This window comes from Marmota monax, unplaced genomic scaffold (assembly GCF_021218885.2).
Source record: "Marmota monax isolate L192 unplaced genomic scaffold, Marmota_monax_Labrador192_F-V1.1 WCK01_AAM20220418_F8-fsc00005, whole genome shotgun sequence".
Taxonomy (NCBI): domain Eukaryota; kingdom Metazoa; phylum Chordata; class Mammalia; order Rodentia; family Sciuridae; genus Marmota; species Marmota monax.
In genome coordinates, this window is record NW_026692254.1 from 32,124,155 (window position 1) to 32,143,158 (window position 19,004).

Consider the following 19,004-nt stretch of genomic DNA (forward strand, 5'->3'; position numbering starts at 1 on the left):
CCAAGGACAGGGTAGGCACAGCCCCTGCTATCATGGAACTCAGTAATTTGCTAGATTAAAACGAATATTAATAATAGACAAAGTAAAATGGTAACTGCTGGAAGTATGAAGTAAAAGAGTGCTAAGAGCAAGATGGGCACATTTTACTTTGTTGGGATGGTCAGAGAGGCCCTGCTGAGGGCAGGAGAAAGAAAAGAGGAAAATAGGCAGAAGAATCTGCCTTGTGTCCAGAAGTAGCAGAAAAGGGGACTTTAGAAACATCAGAGGTTGGGACATAGTGCAGGATTGGGCTTGAGGAGTAAGGGGCACACAGTGTCCTCTAGGAATTTGGGATGCCCTGAAGGATTTTATGCAGTTTGTACTGAGTGCACTGATTAGAAGAGGCACCAATGGGAATAAGGCATAAGTTAGGCATTTTCGTAGTTCAAGGCATAGTCTGTAGTGGCTCAAGTAAGCAGGGTGTTAGTGAGGTGTGATCACCACTCACCTGCACAGTTCCTGCTGAGGGACACTCAGATTTTCAGTGTCTGGCTAGTATAGTCAATACTGTGGTGAACTTTTTTTTTTTTTTTTTTAAAGTACAGGGGATTGGACTTTGGGCACTCAACCACCGAGCCACATCCCCAGCCCTATTTTGTATTATATTTCTAGACAGGGTCTCACTGAGTTGCTTGGTGCTTTGCTGTTACTGAGGCTGGCTTTGAACGAGGTTGTCCTGTCTCAGCCTCCCGAGTCTCTGGAATTACAGGTGTGTGTCACTGCTCCTTATATGTGGTGAACATTTTTGTGTACAATATTTTTGTGAACTTTTGTTTATATCTGAAAAGTAAATTCCTAACGGTGGAATAATCAAACCAAACAAAATTTTAGCATTTTGGGTATATGTTGCCAAACTGCTTTCCCAAGTGGTTTTGTCAGTATAGTCTCACCAGTAGTAGATCTGCCCTTGCCAGCTCTGGACATCACATCCAAACAATTTTATAAGTTTAAAAACCATGTTTTGTCTATTCTCTAGCCACCATACGGGAGAGGCACCATTCTGAGTCCACAGGTCAATACCCTGGAGCCACCTGTTTCAGCCCCAGCTGTGTGAGTCTTTCCAGTGTAAGCACAGACATGAGTGAAATTTCAATATTTTAAGCCCCAGTCTTCCCCAGCTAACACCCAGGGGGAGCAAGATGAACTGTCCTGCAAAGCTTTAACCAGTCTGCAGAATGAAGAACAAAGAAAGTTGCTTTTTATGGAAGTGGGGTACTGGGGATTGAACCCAGGAGTGCTCTGCCACTGAGCTACATCCCCTGCCCTTTTTTATTTTGAGATAAGGTCTTGCTAAGTTTCCAAAGCTGATCTCAAACTTGCAGTCCTCCTGCCTTAGCTGCCAGAGTTGCTGGGATCCAGGCGTGCACCACTGCACATAGCAAAACCGTCATGTTTTTAACAAGTTGTCTTCCTCTTCATGTTGTAATATCTGTTGATAGAATACATTTGGATGATATCTTTAGAATAACAACCAGGAACATGACAATTTGTTACAGTGTACATATCCTTCCATCTTTCTTCATCCTCAGGCCGTCTGGTTTTTGATGTTTATACTGTAGTGTTTAATATATTTGATAGTTTCCTTTATAATGTCAAATGTCTTTTTCTTTCTTTAATATATATTTTAAATATATATTAATTTATATATTAAATATAGTTAATATATATATTAACTACTAGTCAAGGTGAGGGAATTCATGAACTTCCTCCTGTCTCCCTGGTTTTTGTTTAACAGTGTTACTTGTACACTGATGAGGTCTATATCTTGTCACCTTCTGTAACCATTATGTCCATCTTTATTCTTTGAAGAACAATGTGGAGAGTTTCACATTTCTGGGTTTTGCTTTTTTCGCCAGCACTTCAGACACTGTTCCATTGGAGAGGTCTGAGGCCACCCTTGTCTTTCCTCTTTCTATCAGATTCTGGAAATTTCTCTGCTTTCTTAAAATTCAGTAATTTTGCTAGGAATTACCTTCATGTCAATTTTTCTGAATTATTTCTTTTAATCCTCCCAGAACATGATAGATCAGTTCTAATTGATTCAACTATTTTTTTTTCTTTCTCATTAGTTTGAAAAGATGTATTTTCTATTATTAGTTTTAGTTTTGTGTTGGCATTTTGGGTACCAATTTGTTTACTTAACTCTGAAATGATTTTTTTTCCAAATCCCATTTAATTTTTGACTCATCTTTGAGCTAGTTTTTTTTTTTTTGTAATTCAAGTTTTTGTTCTATAATTAAAAAATGACTTTGATTTATGTATTTTTGCCACAAGAGACTATTTATTTATATATGCATCCTATATTCTTTTGTTGTTGCTTTCTAGTTCCAAAATGCTTGGCTAGATGCCACATCTTTTTTTTTTTTTTTTTTCCTCTGTTACTGCTTAGTAGGCATGACTTTTCTCAGAGCTTGATCCACATAGGTGTTTTTGTTGAGTGCTCCGTGACTCTCCTCCCTCCTTCTCTGAGCATTGTTTCCTTTCCTGGGTGCTGAACGTTGCTTTCTCATAACTGAACAAGAAAGAGAGAGGAGTTCAGACCGGATGCTGTGAGAGATAGTATAGTCTTTAGCCTCCTATACCTTGAGAAGTTATAGCCTCTTGCCTCCTATACTTTTAGAATGCATTCAGGTTCTTTCTCCATGTTGGGGAGGGAGCAGTAACTGATCCCAAGAACGTTGATTGCCAAGATTTTAGAAAGTGCCAACCCAACTTCTACCTTGGATCCTTCTTAAATCCTTCACTCCCCTCACAGAGGGGAAGGCTGGGGTGTTTTTTGCTTCACTCATCTCTCTGTAGTAAGCATCTCTACTTTTGCCATGCAGAATGTGGCTTGCATCAGGGCAGACTTGGGCGTGGGAAGCACAGCACTTGCCACAGTCTTTTTTCCCAGTGGTACTAGGGATTGAACCCAGGACCTCAAGCATGCTGGGCAAGTGCTCAACTACTAAGCCACATCCTTAGCCCTTTTTATTTTATTTTATTTTGATACAGGGTCTCACTAAGTTGCCCAGTTTGGCCTTGAACTTGGGATCCTCTTGTATCAGCTGGGATTAAAAGCATGCACCACACCTGGCACCTTAGGCACACAACTTAAGGGTCACAAAACTCAGTAATCAAGACAAATAATATTTTAATGCAATATTTTAAAAATCAAAAAACATAATGAACAGAAGATGAGCATTTTAAATAAAGACCAAATCCAACAAACTGGATTTAGGGTGAGGCTGTGAGAAGAGGCAAGGAGGGACAGGGTTGATCTATCCTAAACCAGTAATCTTTGGTTGATTCTTAGGTTTTTATGTTTAAAACTTTGAATTCCATCCAGATGCAGTGGCACATGCCAACAATTTGGGAGGCTGAGGCAGGAGGATGACAAGTTTTTTTGTTTTGTTTTGTTTGGGGGGGGGGGTACCAGGGATTGAACTCAGGAGCACTAGACTATTAAGCCACAGCCCCTGCCCTATTTTTGTATTTTATTTAGAGACAGGGTCTCACTGAGTTGCTTAGCACCTTGCTTTTGCTGAGGCTAGCTTTGAACTTGCAATCTTCCTGCCTCAGCCTCCCAACTGCTGGGATTACAGGAGTGGACCACTGTGCCCACCAGATGGCAAGTTTTGAGGCCAGCCTCAAAAAAAAAAAACACCAATGTTTTAATTCTACTCCAGTATTGCCAGCAACTCTTAGGACACTGAGACAGGAGGATCACAAGCACAGCCTGGGCAGCTTAGCAAGACACTGTCTCAAAAAAAAAAAAAAAAAAAAAAAAATATATATATATATATATATATATATACACACACACACACACACACACATACATACATGCCAGGTGCAATGGTGCACACCAGTAATCCCAGCAGCTCAGGAGGCTGAGATAGGAGAATGGTAAAGTCAAAGCCAGCCTCAGCAAAAGCAAGGCACTAAGCAACTCAGTGAGACCCTATCTCTAAATAAAATACAAAATAGGGCTGGGGATGTGACTCAGTTATACAGCATTAATGAGTTAAATCCCCAGTACTACAAAAATAAAAATAAAAGTTGAAGTTCCCTGAATTCCCAGGTTCTTACTTTTAGGATAAAAGCTGAAATCTTGATTTTTATTAAATTAGCACCATCACAGTAATGTTAAAAGTTTTCTTGAAAAAAGAACAAATTCCCTCTACTAATGCACCGTCCTAGCTACTCATACAGTTTTTATTTCACCAGATTTCCTTTCAGACCATTGACTGAAGTGCAGCATTCACGTCCTAGTAGAAATAGCTTAAGGATTGTTGAAAGACTGGCAGTGAGAGGGCTCTGGCTAAAGGTTTTAAGGAGGGGTCATAGCCTTTCCAGTGCTTCACAATGTGTGTGCTTTTTTAAAAAAAAAAAATCAGATATAAAGATTAACTTGGCTGTGAAATCTGATGGCAAATGCTTTCCCATGGCAAAGCTGTGAGTTGTCTTGAGACGTGTTGGGGAGGCCAGAGCTCAGAGCCAGTGTCCTTTCCAGCATAAAGGTCCAGCTCACCTAAACTTGTCACAGAACCCTGTAGGATTGAAGCTGAGAGAAATCCCCTCCTTGACCAGATTCTGTTCAGGCTCCTTTAAGCCCACCAGCCCCCAACCTTCAGTCTGTCTTTGGCTAGGTTAGCTTTAGCAAGAATGCTGTCAAGTCAATTTATCAAGAACTTGATCTCTGATTAAGTATTCTACCCGCCTGGTGATGTCTGATCATCTTGGCCTGCCTTCTGCAAGAATCCTGTAAAATTTGTTTATCCAGAATCCCTGTCATCCCTGATGTTTCCTCTTAGTCATTTTTCATCCACTGACCCCACCCTTGGCTATCAATTCCTACTGTCCCTGCAGTATTTGGAATTGAGCCCAGTTCTGCACTGAGGTATCTTTTCCTTTATTGCACTCATTACTGATTAAAAACCCATTTTTGTGACTAACTACTGTCAGACTCTGGTTTTCTTTGACAAAATCTCTGAAAGAAAAAGTTCCAAAGAACAGCTGAGTTGGCTATACAAGAAGTTGGAGCTGGGGAGGAGAGAAGTTGATGGTAATCATAACAGTGCACATGTTTTAGACTTCAGTGTTTACACATGCTTGCCTTCATCTACTGCAAGTGAGCCTCACACCTGCCCTGCAGTGGAAGTGTTGGTACCTCTAGTTCTCGGATCTGAAAGGGGAGGGGACTTGATTGTGACCCCACAGCCAGAGAATGTTCGTAAGATCCCTATCAAGTGAAGTGGAGTTTTGAGTTCTCTCTATAATCCAAAAAAACAAGGCACAGCTTGGGAAGGTGACTTGGTTACAATCCTTCTCCAAAGCCATCACTCAGTGTTCATTTTCTTCCCATAAAGGCAAGTCAATTTGAAAATTAAGGGATGTTCCCACTAGAGGGCAGCAGAGACCCACAGTGCTGCTTGGCTTTCCCATCACTGCTGATTTCTCCACTGCTCCTTGGGTGAGAATTCTTCAGCTATTATTTTAATTAACATGTTGCTCAAATGCATTGGCAAAATATATGAATATCTGTCTACACCTCTATCACTGAATTTCTTTGAAGCCTAAAGTCTTATCTAATCCTGTGTGTTATTCAAACATATTCCATCCACACAGCAACCCTGTAATCGATACTGTATTATCATCTCTGTTTTACACACAGGGAAACCAAGGTTCAGAGAAGTTAAGTATTTTTCCCAAAGTCCCACTGTAAGGAAGTGACAGAACCAGAGTTTAAACCAGGTAGTCCAGCTCCAAAGTTTATACCTCCCACACCCCTGCCCATCTCCTGAGTGCCTTGGAAGAGAGCAGCTTACATCCTGTGGACCTCTTTGCAAGAACCACCTGCCCGGTGGCATGAGAACTCCCCAGTTAAGGTCTGAATGCCAATAAATTCCAGGAATTGTTTGGGTCATAGGGATAAAGATGAGCAGGGGAGGCAAGTTCCTATCCTCCTTACATTTACTGACTATGCATTAGAAGACCCTCAGTGTCATTCACTGTGTAATGCACCTACTTTGTCAGGCACTAGACACCCTTACCTAACTGTGCACGTTACTACTGTACATAGGTCTCCACATCCTTCCTTTCCTTGCTATAAACCCCACAAGGTTGGTGTCAGTTAACATATAATATGAAGCCCATGAGAGCAGTTCTGGGGCTTTATTCACTGTATCATCCTGGGCAAGTTACTTAAGTGCCTAGGACTGTAGGCACTAAAAGAATTTTCCACCTTATAGAGGTGTATGATGTGAAGCACTTATTATTGTCATGTATTACTTATAATTTTGTGTGTGTGTTTTATGTTGCAGATGAATAAACAGACTCAGGTTAAGCCTTGTCAAGGTCAGAGCTAGGCAGAGGCAGGTTGGTGTCCCCTCTGGGCTATTCTCTGGAGTGGCAGTATTCTTTTTATTGTAGCACAACACCCCCAAGGTCGGGGCTGGGATGGAAGTCTACATGGGCCAGAGATTTTCCAGAATAACAGCCACCTGCCCAGCATAGTGCATATAAAAACAGACCTGGCCACTTCCTTTTGGACATAAATACCTGCCATTCCCAATTCTACCACTGATGTGCTCTACCCTCAAGTGCTTGCATGACTGGGGACATCCCTGTCAGGGGAGACAGCCTTATCCTGACAGGCAGACCATGGAGCAGGGTTGCCAGCATCCAGGATGGGTTGCAGGAGTCTGCAGACTGTGTTGTTTGCTGAGACAATGAAATTTCCGGTGGGCAGATTTCAAGAGGTCCCACCCAAGTGTCAAAAGCAAGAAACTGGATAGCCCTTTCCACTTGGTCCAGTGTGGGGAAATCTGAGTTTGTTGCCAGGACCTCTTGGCAAATTCTCCATAGGCCTTGTTGAGTCCACTTAAAGCTGAACTTTCTGTCAAACTCAGAGTCAATAGCCCAGGAGGAGTTTGAAGTCTTAGCACATAATTCCTGGCAAATTTAAAGCAAGATGTTTTTCTGAAGAATTGTGCTGAAGTTTCCAAGATGGAGTTTCAGAGCCAATGACTGGACCCTAAGTGGGGTAGTACTGAGCAAGGAGGTCTATAGCTGGTGGAATGTCAGGAATCCCAGGACATCTGGTCTGTTTTGCATCTGCTGCTTCAACCAGTCTGCATTCTTCCTGTGGGGAGTGAGGGCTCCAGTGATGGGCCTGGAAACAGGAGACCTCTTTGATCCTTGTCTCCCACCTCTGCCTGAAGTAGGATGACTTTGAGTGCTATACTTCATGTTCTGGAGCCTTCCCTTTCCATAAACAAGGGTGACAAGTGCTACCAGACCTGGAATTCACATCTTGGAAGAAACAGGGCAAGAGGGACCCATACTCCAATACAAAGGAAGGCCCTGATTTCCCTGAGACAGAACCTTCCTTGCAAATCTCCTGAGATCTTTGTTCTGTTAGAACTCCTGCATGGTAAGGATTGAGTTTTGGGTCTTTGGTTCCAACCTCTTACATATTTCAATTTATTACCCCTCTGAACCAGAATGTGTCATCCCTCTGGGCCTCAGCTAGAATAGGCCAGCATTGCCCAAAGGAATTTACTCAGGGAACAACCCACCAGGGAGGATTCTGGTACTTTAAGCCAGTTCTTTGTGCTTTTGAGACATAAAAGCAAGGTTGCCTATGGTGATCCATACCTGTAATCCTAGCCACTTGGGAGGCTAAAGCAGGAAGATAGCAAGTCCCAGACCAGACTAGATAACTTTGGAGACCTTTTCTCCAAATAAAAAATAAAAAGGTAGAGCACCACTGGGTTCAATCCCCAATACCAAAACCAAACAAAACCAAAGGGGCAAGAGGTACAAAGCCTCTGGGCAGAGAGACAGTGGGCTATGGAGAACAGGACTGAATTAGCTAAACACACAAATGTGTATACAACGACAGCTATGAGAAGTGCTAAGCTTCTAACAGAGGCATTTTCCTAGGGAGGCTAGAGAAAAACTTCCCAGAGCAGGTGGCCACTAAACTGAGATTGCAGCAGGCATGAGTGAATACAGGGTGGGTGGCCTGGAGAGCCAGGCAGTGGCACCACAAGGACAGGAGTTTGTCCTTGGCTATAGCTGAGATGCTTGCATGCACAGTGCAAACACTGATGTGGGGAATGTTAGGCCATTGGGCTTTAAGGTCTTTTTTAGTCTATAATATTCTGTGACTTCCAGATCTGAGCCCCTGCAAGTGCTCTGAAAAAGAGCAGTTTGTTTATTCAAATCCTTTGTAAGTATTATTTCAGTGAAGTATAATAGCTCTTCAAATGAGACCATATTTTGCTTAGTCATCTCATACATTTTCTAGTTGAATACTGATAAACCCCTTCCTCCTTTACTGTCTGTTTTTGTAAGGACTTATTATAAGTCTTTTTCTATCAGGAATCCCTTCACCTGGGCTTGCAGCCATCTGAGACAGGGCCCCTTCAATTGTGCTCACACAGGAGCTGTGCTCGGCTCATGGGAAGCCTCGTGCATCCTGCCCAGCCAAAAGGTGGAAGTGAGCTGGGTGCTTAGGAGGCTGAGGCAGGAGGATCACAAAGTCGAGACCAGCCTGGGAAACTTGGCAAAATAAAAATGGATAGGGAAATGACTCAGGGGTAAAGTACCCCTGGATTTAATGCCCAGTATTAAAAAAAAAAAAAAAATGGAAGTGCATTTACCCAGAGGATGCCCTTCATCCTCCCAAGCTCTGTGGATAACTTCAACCTCTGTTTACTTTGGTCACCCCTAGATGAGAAGAACTTTCTGCCTCTGCCCTCACAAATAGCAAGCAGCCATGACAGGCTATCCATAGAACTCTCATACCCAGATGACAGTGTGGGGTGGCCTGTGAGTTTGGGGAGCTCAGTAATAATCCAGCTCGATGTTACATGTCAATTCCTTCTTTCTGCAAAACCCCTAGGGGAGGTCCCTTGGAGCCTCTCAGTTGGTTATTGAGATACAGCCCTAGGAAGAGAGGAAAGCCATAGCACATTCATTTTACTCTTCTGCATTTCCTTCAGGGCCTCTCCCCTCCTGTGATTCGAGGCTTCTCCTTCCTTTGTTGGAATTAGGTGATAGAGCCCAGGATATTCCCTTCTAAACCAAGTCCTTCTGTCCTTCTAGGATGTGGCTAGCAGCTCTTATTCAGAATGAGGGAGCAGTTGTCATCTGGTGTCCTTAACATTCCATGTACTGACATTCTGAGGTCCTTGGCAAGGACAGTATTGCTGACAACTTCATCACATTGGGAGGTGACAATTACAAGGCCTCTGTAGATTCTTTGGACTGCTAAAGGGTGAGTGACCAGTGAAGATAATTCTTTGTTTAGATGGATGAGTGTTTGGATACATAAAGAAATGACTGAGGCAAAAATTTTTATTGGTGGGAGAAAGCAGCAATGCAATGATTGCTAAGAAGAGGAGAATTGGGATGTTTCAAAAGCAGCTTAAGGTGTTTGTATGGGGGCATAGGAGGGTGGAGGAACTTTTGGCAATGGCAACGATGACTAATGTCCTGTTGTGCCATATTCCAAAATTCTCAGCAAAATACTGCTACAAATAACTTCCTGATGTTCATGTAATTTGGGGAAACCGAAAAGAAAAGAGGCTGTCTGTAATGGTTAATTTTATGTGTCAACTTGACTGGGCCACAGAGTGCCCAGGCATTTGGTCAAATATGTTTCTGGGTGTGTCTGTGCTACAGTCTGGATCTTGAATCTCCTCCAAGGGCCCATGTGCTAAAGGTTTGGTCACCAGCCTGTGGCACTATTGGGAGGTGGTGGAACCTGTAAGAAGTGGGGCCTAGTGGGAGGAAGTTAGGTCATTAGGAGTGTGACCTTGAAGGGAATATTGGGATATTAGGACCCTAGCCCCTCATCTCCTTTTTTTTTAGGGGGTGGGGGTCCTAAGGATTGAACAATTGAACCTAGGGTGCTTTACCACTGAGCTACATGCCCAGCCTTTTTAATTTTTTATTTTGAGACAGGGTCTTGTTAAATTAGTGGGGCTGGCCTCTAACTTGAGATCCTTATGCCTCAGCCTCCTGAGTTGCTAGGAAGGCACATACCATGCACCCAGCACATACTATGCACCCAGTATTTAATCCTTAAAAGAGAAAAATTAGTCTCTAAAACCTGATGACACTCAAGTCATCAGTGTTCATAGTAATAGGCCTGTAGGCTACAAATAATGTAATTTTATGTTCTCAACTGAATCATAGAGGCTTGATTTTTTGGTAAAGAAACTGTTTTTGTATTATTGTGACTGCAGTGGTTGAACTCCTTTCTGCTAACTCACTACCCACATGCCACCGACTCATTTTTATGTTTTCTTGTGGTAACCTTTCTACTCTCTAAAAAAAGACTATATTTTGTTTGCTTTTATCTTCTGCAGTGGCTTGGAAAGGAGATATCTTATTTTAAATGGAATTAATTATCATCATTAGTTTTTGTTTTCATTCTTAAACCTATAATTACAAACCTGTCAATGTCTAGAACAACATAACACATCCCCCATGAAGATGGAGAATTTAACACAACCTCTTTCTCTGCCTACTCATTCTTTGTACCAGTCTTATTGTATTCTGGTTTAAAAGTTGTTTGTTTGGGGGCTGGGGTTGTAGCTCAATGGTAGAATGCTTGCCTAGCATGTGTGAGGCACTGGGTTTGATTCTCAGCACTGCATATAAACAAATAGAAAGTAATAAAGGTCTATCATGAAATAAAAAAAAAAATATTTTAAAAAAAGAAGAAAAAAGCTGTTTGTTTGTTTTGATACTGGGGCTTGAACCCAGGGATGCTTAACCACTGAGCCACATCCCCAGCCCTTTCTTGTTTTTATTTTGAGACAGAGTCTCATTAAATTGCTTGAATTTGCAATTCTCCTGCCTCAGCCTTCCAAGCTGAGGATTACAGGCATGCACTACCATACCTACTTCATGAATTTTCTCTATTGTGTTTGATGCTCAGTGTTTTCTGTGAGGAACAGTGAGCCTTTCCTCCCTCAGTCTATCACCCCACTTTCTTCCCAACCCTTCCTTATCCCAGTGCAGCCCTGAAGATGTGGGTTCTCTTCCAGGTGCCTCTCCTCCCATATCTTCCTCCTTTCCCTGCCACTGGGGGAAAACCTGCCCAACTTCCCTAAGTACCCCCATGGTAAGGACTGGGGTGGGTCACAGGGCAGCCATCAGGGTCCTGGCTTCACTTGTGGCAGCAGGAGGGAGGAGACAATCTGCTTTAAACAGACTGAACACATTTGTAGAACATGGTTCTGCCAGATGTGGGGTGATCTGCTGGCCCCTACTTTGTAAGAACTATGGTCTGGCAGATGGGGTGAGTGACAGTCATTATCAGGGTACATGATATAACCACACTGAGCCTTGGGTCCTGGGGGAGAAAAGAGGAAGGTGCCATGGGAACAGGGGTGGGTCATAGAAGGCCATGTGTGGAACTAAACCTTGCAGAGTGACAGGCATAAGCCTAATGTCGGGGAGAGAAAGGAAAGGGTATGCTATTGGGAGGGGACACCAAGGTCCTTGAGCTGTGGGAGGTGGTGAGAATTTTGTGTGCCTGGGGCCCAGCTGGGGACAGGAGGATAGGCGGGTGACAGGATGAAGATGCAGACATTCATCACTTAGGGGCACCTGTATGCTCAACTGAGACTGGTTGGATGTGGGAACTTAATTCCCCTAAGCTCCTGCTTCTGACTTCATATCAATGAATTGAAGCAGATGTTCTTAACCCTAACCTTCCTAGCCTTTCAATGTCAACTCAAGTTCTCTCTGAGTGAACCCTCACCGTGCTTCCCTCCAGGCTGCTGGGAAGGACCCCACCCGCTTCCTGTGGCTTGTCCAGTGTCTTTGCCTCCAAAGGCCCCACTGCTGCCTCAGCTAGGAATGTCCCTCTGGCCCTTTTGCACTTAGTTCATTCCTACTCATTCTGCAAAAGCTCCTCTGCTGCCCTTTGGCCTCCGTCCCTGTCCTTGCAGGCTGGCTGGGTAGAGCTCCTCTAGTCTGTCTCAATGTGGCGGGGCTGGATGCTCACCTAATGCCTTCTGTGGTGACTCTGGTGGGCATCTGGTAACTACCACAGGAGCAAACAGTGAAGTGCCCCAACGCTCCTACCTCTTTCCCTCTGTTGTCTACGTATTGCTTCTTTTGCTCTGTGTCTACCTTGTTACAGGGTCCCATTGCCCATCCTCCCAGATGCCTTTGCCATTGCATCAGCAGGTATTTGTGGGCTATGTCTTCATACACAGTCATGTTTACAGCTGACCATTCCCCATCATCAAATCTAGTAGTCCCTAAAACAAGCCCTTTTTCTAGCCCAACCCACTGACATACCTTCCCTAGTATTGCTCCCTAATTTATACCCATGTGTCCCCAAGCCCACACCCCTGGTCAATGGTCTATTCTTCTTCCCTGGTCATTCCTGAGTCTTAGGTCGACTCCTGTCCCACCTCAGAGCATGAACCTTCCCTGACCACTCCAGGTGATGGTGATTCCTCTCTGTATAGAGGATTTGCCAGGTACATCTGCACATGCCTGTAATCCCAGTGACTCAGGAGGCTCAAGCAAGAGGATCACAAGTTAGAGGTCAGCCTCAGCAATTTATCAAGACCCTTTCTCAATTAAGTCTAGGAATGTAATTAAGGGGTAGAGAGCCGCAGGTTCAATTCCCAGTACCAAAGTCAAAAACAAAACAAGAACTTGGCATGTCTCCCACTGGCCATGTCACTGGATATTCTCCATGGAGGGTCATTTCACATTCCCCTTTGTGCAGAATGCCTGAATTTGATGCTCAAATCAAAAACATTTGTTGAGATGGGAGCAAAATGAGGTAAAAAAATTCACATTAATGGGGAGAATTATTTTAGACAATAGAACTCTTGTCTGAATTATAGTAAGATGGATGTAAAAAAGAAAATATTTAATCAAATGGACCTTTTTATATAGGTTTAGGAGGAAACTTTTGTTTTTGACTTTGGTACTGGGAATTGAACCTGCGGCTCTCTACCCCTTAATTACATTCCTAGACTTAATTGAGAAAGGGTCTTGATAAATTGCTGAGGCTGACCTCTAACTTGTGATCCTCTTGCTTGAGCCTCCTGAGAGATGAAGGGGATTGGTCAAACTGATACTTCTATCTTAATTAAGGAATCTACATAGAAATTAAATCCTTGAAGATGAGACTGTCACTCTCCACTCTTTCTAAAATTTGCTACTCTAGGAATTTTGCAAAATGTTCTAAAATACAAGTTTGCATAAACTCTATTAAACCTGAAATAATGATAAAAGTTAAAAAAAATTGTTGAATGTGTACTGATGTGATCTCTATCTCCCGGTAAAGTTTTGGGTTTTTTTGTTTGTTTGTTTGTTTTTGATACTGGGGATTGAACCCAGGGTTCTTTACCACTGAGCGGCATCCCCAGTCCTTTTCTTTTTTTATTTTGAGACAGAGCCTTGCTAAGTGGTGGAGGCAGAGGCCTGAAATTTGGATCCTCCTCTTAGCCTCCTGAGTAGCTGGGATTGCAGGTATGCTCCACTGCACCTGGGCTGGTAAAGCTTCTTGAAGGCAGCAGTCATGTATTCTCCACTTTATGGTTGATATCATATCCCCAAAACTAGTGTTCCAGATGTATTTGTTTACTGACAGCTTGATACAACCAACCTGGTACCAGCCCCTCTAAGTGGATTGAATGCACACAAGCACACACACATTTGCACACATTGGGAGCATAGATCTTTTAAAGATCCCAGTATATATGTATGTCCCAGTAGCTCTCTGGAAATGATCAGGAGAACATTCAATGATGATGGGAAAGTTTTCTATTGGCACACAATATGGCAGCACCAGCCATGTGTGGCTATGGAACACCCACAGTGGGGCTGATATTAGTGAAGAACTGGATGCTTAATTGTATTTAATTTAAATTAATTAAATGTAGGCAGCTGCTGTGGATGGTACAGCTCTAGACTAACTCACCCTGTTTCAGCCTCTGCCCAACACTTGACCCTCTCCAGACTCCTGATCCCCTCCCACCTCTTCCCAGGGGTGCCCTCCATCTGCTCCTGCCCTGCTTGATTTGGACCTATTTTTCCACCTCAGCTTCCATGTTCTCAGACATTGTGTTTGACCTCTGGCCAAATAGTGCCTGGGAGGAAGAGATGTCCTGCTCTGGTCCACACTCTAATGTCCCCTCCAGCCTGGCTTCCCCAGTGGGAGAGGGGTAGAACCAACAGCCTACTAATGGCTTAGGAGCACGGAGGATATAGAACATTCTGGACTTGACTGATCACACAAATGACGTATCTCAGTGGATCATCTTCACCTGCTCTTAGAGGTGCCCTCTTGGGATGAGAGCAAGGTAAGGGTTTGATATATAGGTAGTTCTTGAGAAGAAGGCCATAGAATTGAGACACAGACTCAGGATGATTTCATCAAATTTTTCTTAGAGAACTGAATTAAATGAGGCCCATTTTAATGGAAAACAAAATAATCAGACAACATGGTGACATCCTTTGTGTGTTTACCATGGTACAACAAGGTTTTGTGAACCAGAACTAATCTCTTGGCTCTGGGAACTTCTTCCAAGCAGTCCAAAGGACATCCCAAACATGACACTTAAGACAATTCTTCATTACTCTGACAGTGACTTCTTGAAATGCTTGTGTAATAAATAAATAGAAAATATATCTTTGTTCATGGTGACACCTACAAGAAATGTTTACATACAGAACACACTATACATCCATCTCCCGAAAAAGGACCAGCTATTTCGGCAACAGGAAAAAGACAAGTATTTCAGAGGACTGCTTTTTTGTTTAAAGGCCTTAATCAATTGTAACACTTAGAAACAGAACAACAAAAACAATTTTCTATACAATAAGGAAATTTGCGCTATCAGGGAAACTCCTGGACATTGACTCTTGCTGAATGGTTTAGGAGAGAAAGTTTTATGTACAGGTCCTGTGCTATTGAACATATATACAACTCTGAGAACTTTCCAAAAGATTATTTTTTTAAATGAACTGAGCCAAAGACATTCAACATTCCTGGCCACCTGAAAGTGATCTTATCCTAAGTGGTTCACAGTGTGAGACCCTTGCTTGAAAGAGTTTGAAATTTCAACCAAACTGTAGACAGGAAGGGCATGAGGTCATTTTAACTCTACTGTCACTCATCCACCCAGAAGAGGCCCTTCCTTTGATTTTGGCCTTTGGAGTAGCCATGTCTTAAGAGGCAGGGTCCCATTGTCACCTCCCAGCAGCTGGAAGATCAGTTTAATAGGAATGATTCCTCTGGCAGTTGGCTCAACCTTGGGAGTGGGCTCTGGGACCAAGTCTCATGGATGCAACTGGGCAGAAAGAGTCAAGCAAGCCTGCCCTCTTTGAGGGAAAGAGTTAATGATTGGGGCAGGAAATGGGACAAAGGTAGTTTGTGAGACCCAGGGAGACCTTGGTGTCTCATGAGCAAGTATAGACCACAGATAAAGGTTTCCCTCATCTAGGGGCTCTCTGAGTTCTCTCCCAGGTGGGAAAGGGGGAGAGCAGGGTCTTGAGCAGTGGCTGAGAGACCCTGGGCTGGAGCCAACAGTTCTTCGGACCCCCCCACCTGCCTCACCAGAAACACGCTGTCACATCCTGAAGCCATCCACTGGGCTCCACCTGCAGAACTGCAGAAACAGGTAGCACCAAGAGGGTTCCTGCAGCCACCATGTGCCCAAGTGTGGTCTGGCGGGCAAGGGGGGGGGCAAGGTGCAGGCTGCAGGGACCACAATACCAGAAGTAGGGTAGGATTGTGTGTGCAGAGGAGCAGGAAAGAAATAGCTATGAGCTAAAGATCATTCTATTCTGATTATTTTCTTTCTTTCAAGGGATTTGTCCCCTTTCCAGAAGCTACTTCAGGAGTACTGGCGTCCTGGCTGGTTGTGGAGGCAATGTGGTATGGCACAAGTGCTAGGAGTGGGCTCCTGGGGTCCTGCCCTGTCTGCAGTTCTTTCCCATCTTAGAGCTTCATTTTCCCCAGCTGGGAGATAAAGGGTTGGACTAGATGGCTCCCAATGTCCTCCAGCTCTGAAGTTGCAGGCTTATTGACACATGACCTCTCTAGAGTCTCCTGAGTCATCTCAGTTCCCTGGAGGAAGTGCCAATGATTTCCTTGGAGTCATCAGGGGGCTGGCTAGGGACCAAATTCCACATGGCTCTTGGCATCACAAGCACAGACCATTCCTCCCTCTGACCATGGTTCTCTGTCACAAGTGGGTCAGGTAGCAGAAAGAAAAGAGTAACCCTTCATCAACCAGCTTCAGCAGGTGACGGCAGGAAGACTCCACCTCTGAAACACTACAGAGGCCAGCCTGCCTCTCTCCAGCAAAAGCCTTTGCCCTTCATTTCTGCAAGTGCTGCTGCCTCCTGGAGTGAGAGGCCTTCTGGACCCACCCAAGCAGATGCAAATATTCCCTTCTTTCAACTTTCATCACCTCATTTCACCTCTCTTGGGCTTCTTTGTTTGGAATCAGAGTGCACTTAGACCTGTGGCTGCTTGACTCACTTCCCTGAGCCCCTCTCCACAAGGTATGTTCTCACCACTCCATCCTGGGTGCCCCAGGCCACCCCATATCATGGAACTGGCTGAAAAGAATCATCTACCGCTGGGTTCTGGGTACAAAGTGAAAAGCCACAGTCTTCCTGAATCTTAGAACTGAATTGGCCTTTAAGAGTCACCTCGTCCAAGTACCAATGTGCCAAATCTCCTGAAAGTGGGACACCTCCAGAAGCAGGAATCGCTTCTTCCCAGGGGTAGCCAGCCCCATCTTGGGGAGCTCTGTTGACACACTAGCTCCTATTCCCATGAAGACTGGTCCTCGTTTACAGGAATAAAGATTTGCTTAAGATCGGGGCTCTTTCCCCTACTTCTGTCCCCTAACGCATCTGCTGGTGACCATGGGATCCATGAGTGATGCAACCTTCCAGATATCTACTGTGTGGGCAGGGCTCTGCCAAAGTGCAGTGTAGCTGCCAGCACAGCCCAGGGCTTCTCATATGGTCCCCACATCCCCACCAAAGAGGCACAGATAAGAGAGAAGCACCCAAGAGGCTGCAGGAAAGAGAAGACTTCCATCCTTGGCCAACACTGCCCGAGGGCTGCAGGTAGATGCTTGAGTGGGGGCAGGTAGCAGCACCAGGATTATCCAGTATCCTTCCCTTGCCCATCAGGGCTGATTCACAGCCTCCCAGGCAGCTGCTGGACAGGGGCTGGAAAGCCACCCATCCTGCCTCTGCTGCCCCGCCATTATAGTCTACCATGGGAGGCACCAGCGTGATAGCTGTTCTCACAGTTTCTTCTTCCTCAACACAGGGATGGGCACAACTTGGAAGATCTTGGCTGTGTGGTCCTCTGTCTCCAGAGTCACCCAGATGGGCCGGAAGGTGCCTTTGAAGCCAACAAATGCCATCTTTTCTGGAAAGCAAAGATGAGTCACATGAACAAAAATACTAGGAGAGAAGGGTCACACCCCACCCCTTCCTAGGGCTCCCTTTCACTACTCCCCTGTCCTGTTACCACTGGGCACTCCCTTCCTTGCCACACTTGACTATAACCTGCTGAGAAGAGCTCTGGACCCAGCTACTGGTAGCACCTGTTTTTTGATCATCTGGGGCACACAGGTCTCACTTGTACCTCACTGCCACCTTAGCAGGGTGGAGGCTCTGTTAGATATAGGACAGCCATGCACAGCAGGAAATAGGATACACTGGGAGTGAGGAATCTCCAGGAACCCTGCCTTCCTTCAAGCTGATCTGTGAGCACCAGCAAGTCCTGAATCCCAGTGTTCCAATCTGCCAAGTGATGGCATTTTTCTATAAAAGCTCTTCCTCAGCTCTTATCACTTGTGTAGCTTTAGAAGTGGACTATGTATCCAAGGTCACAAAATAAATCATGCAGCCCAGAGTAGAACTCCAGACTCCTGTACCCCATGTAACATTCTCTGTCTAGCATTTCCAAGCTTGACTCTACTAGGAGTCAGGAATCCATGTCTACGCTCAAGAATGGCCTGGTCTGGTCTGGCAGGTAGCACACATTTATCACCAATGAGCAAGAACCACTTGACTTGAATCATCTTACATACATGAGGTTTTTGCAACAGGGGTCTTAATTTAAAAGAGAGAAGCTGAAAAATAATTCTAGACTGGGCTATTAGGATGCTTTTCTTCCTCTGTGTTGTCTTCTGACTGCCGTGAAGGGCTTTCATTTTTCTGATTTTTCTTTGGTTGTTTCCTGGGATGAATATCCACGTGATGAGTTACTGGTTTTGCTGTCTTTTGTAGTCAGGATTGTGCAGTAGCTCAGAACCTAGCTCTGATTTAGAAAGGTTAGAATCTGTATCCTAATCCCATTTTCCCCCATTTTTATTGGTGCATTATAATTTGACATAATAGTGGAATTTGTTGTTACATATTTATACATGCACACAATATTACAATATAATTTGGTCAATTTCAGTCCCTAGTACTTCCCCTTTCCCTCTTCTTCCTCCTTCTGGTCTCTTTCCTCTACTCTGTAATTCTTGATTTCCTCATCTTAAATGGAAATAATAGTACCTCACTACTGAATGAGTGAGATAATTATGAAGCTTTATTTAGCAAGGTGCAAAACTGAGCTTAAATAATAACTGCAGTGATCACTGTCATCATGTCCCTTTCCTCACAATTTCCCAAGGACTTGCTCTGGATAATCTGTGGCAGGAGCATGCCACCTCTGTCCTGTTCAGCTCCATCATGCAGCACAGCCAGGAAGCCTATGCTAGGCTTCATCACAGAAGAGCTACGAGACCTTGGACAAGCCACATAGATTCTCTGGGCTTTAAAGTTCTTCATTCTCTTAGAAGACAAAGGAGAGTTTTGCCAACTACAAAAAATCTGTGACAATATTGGCAATAGCTAGAATGTTGAGGGAGATGGAGACTTTTTCAATCTGGATAATGGGAATTGTAGGA

General features: G+C 44.1%; 1 protein-coding gene across 3 annotated transcripts in view; it reads right to left on the bottom strand.

The window, feature by feature from the left end:
- Positions 1-14,453: 14,453 nt before the first annotated feature.
- Positions 14,454-19,004, bottom strand: part of Cemip (cell migration inducing hyaluronidase 1) — a 169,188-nt gene continuing 164,637 nt past the window's right edge. For all 3 annotated transcript variants that reach the window (XM_046438539.2, XM_046438531.2, XM_058577597.1), the window contains one exon: positions 14,454-17,470. In XM_046438539.2, the coding sequence (XP_046294495.1) occupies positions 17,343-17,470 (128 nt within the window). In that variant the 3' untranslated portion in view covers positions 14,454-17,342. The remainder of the gene's footprint in view (positions 17,471-19,004) is intronic.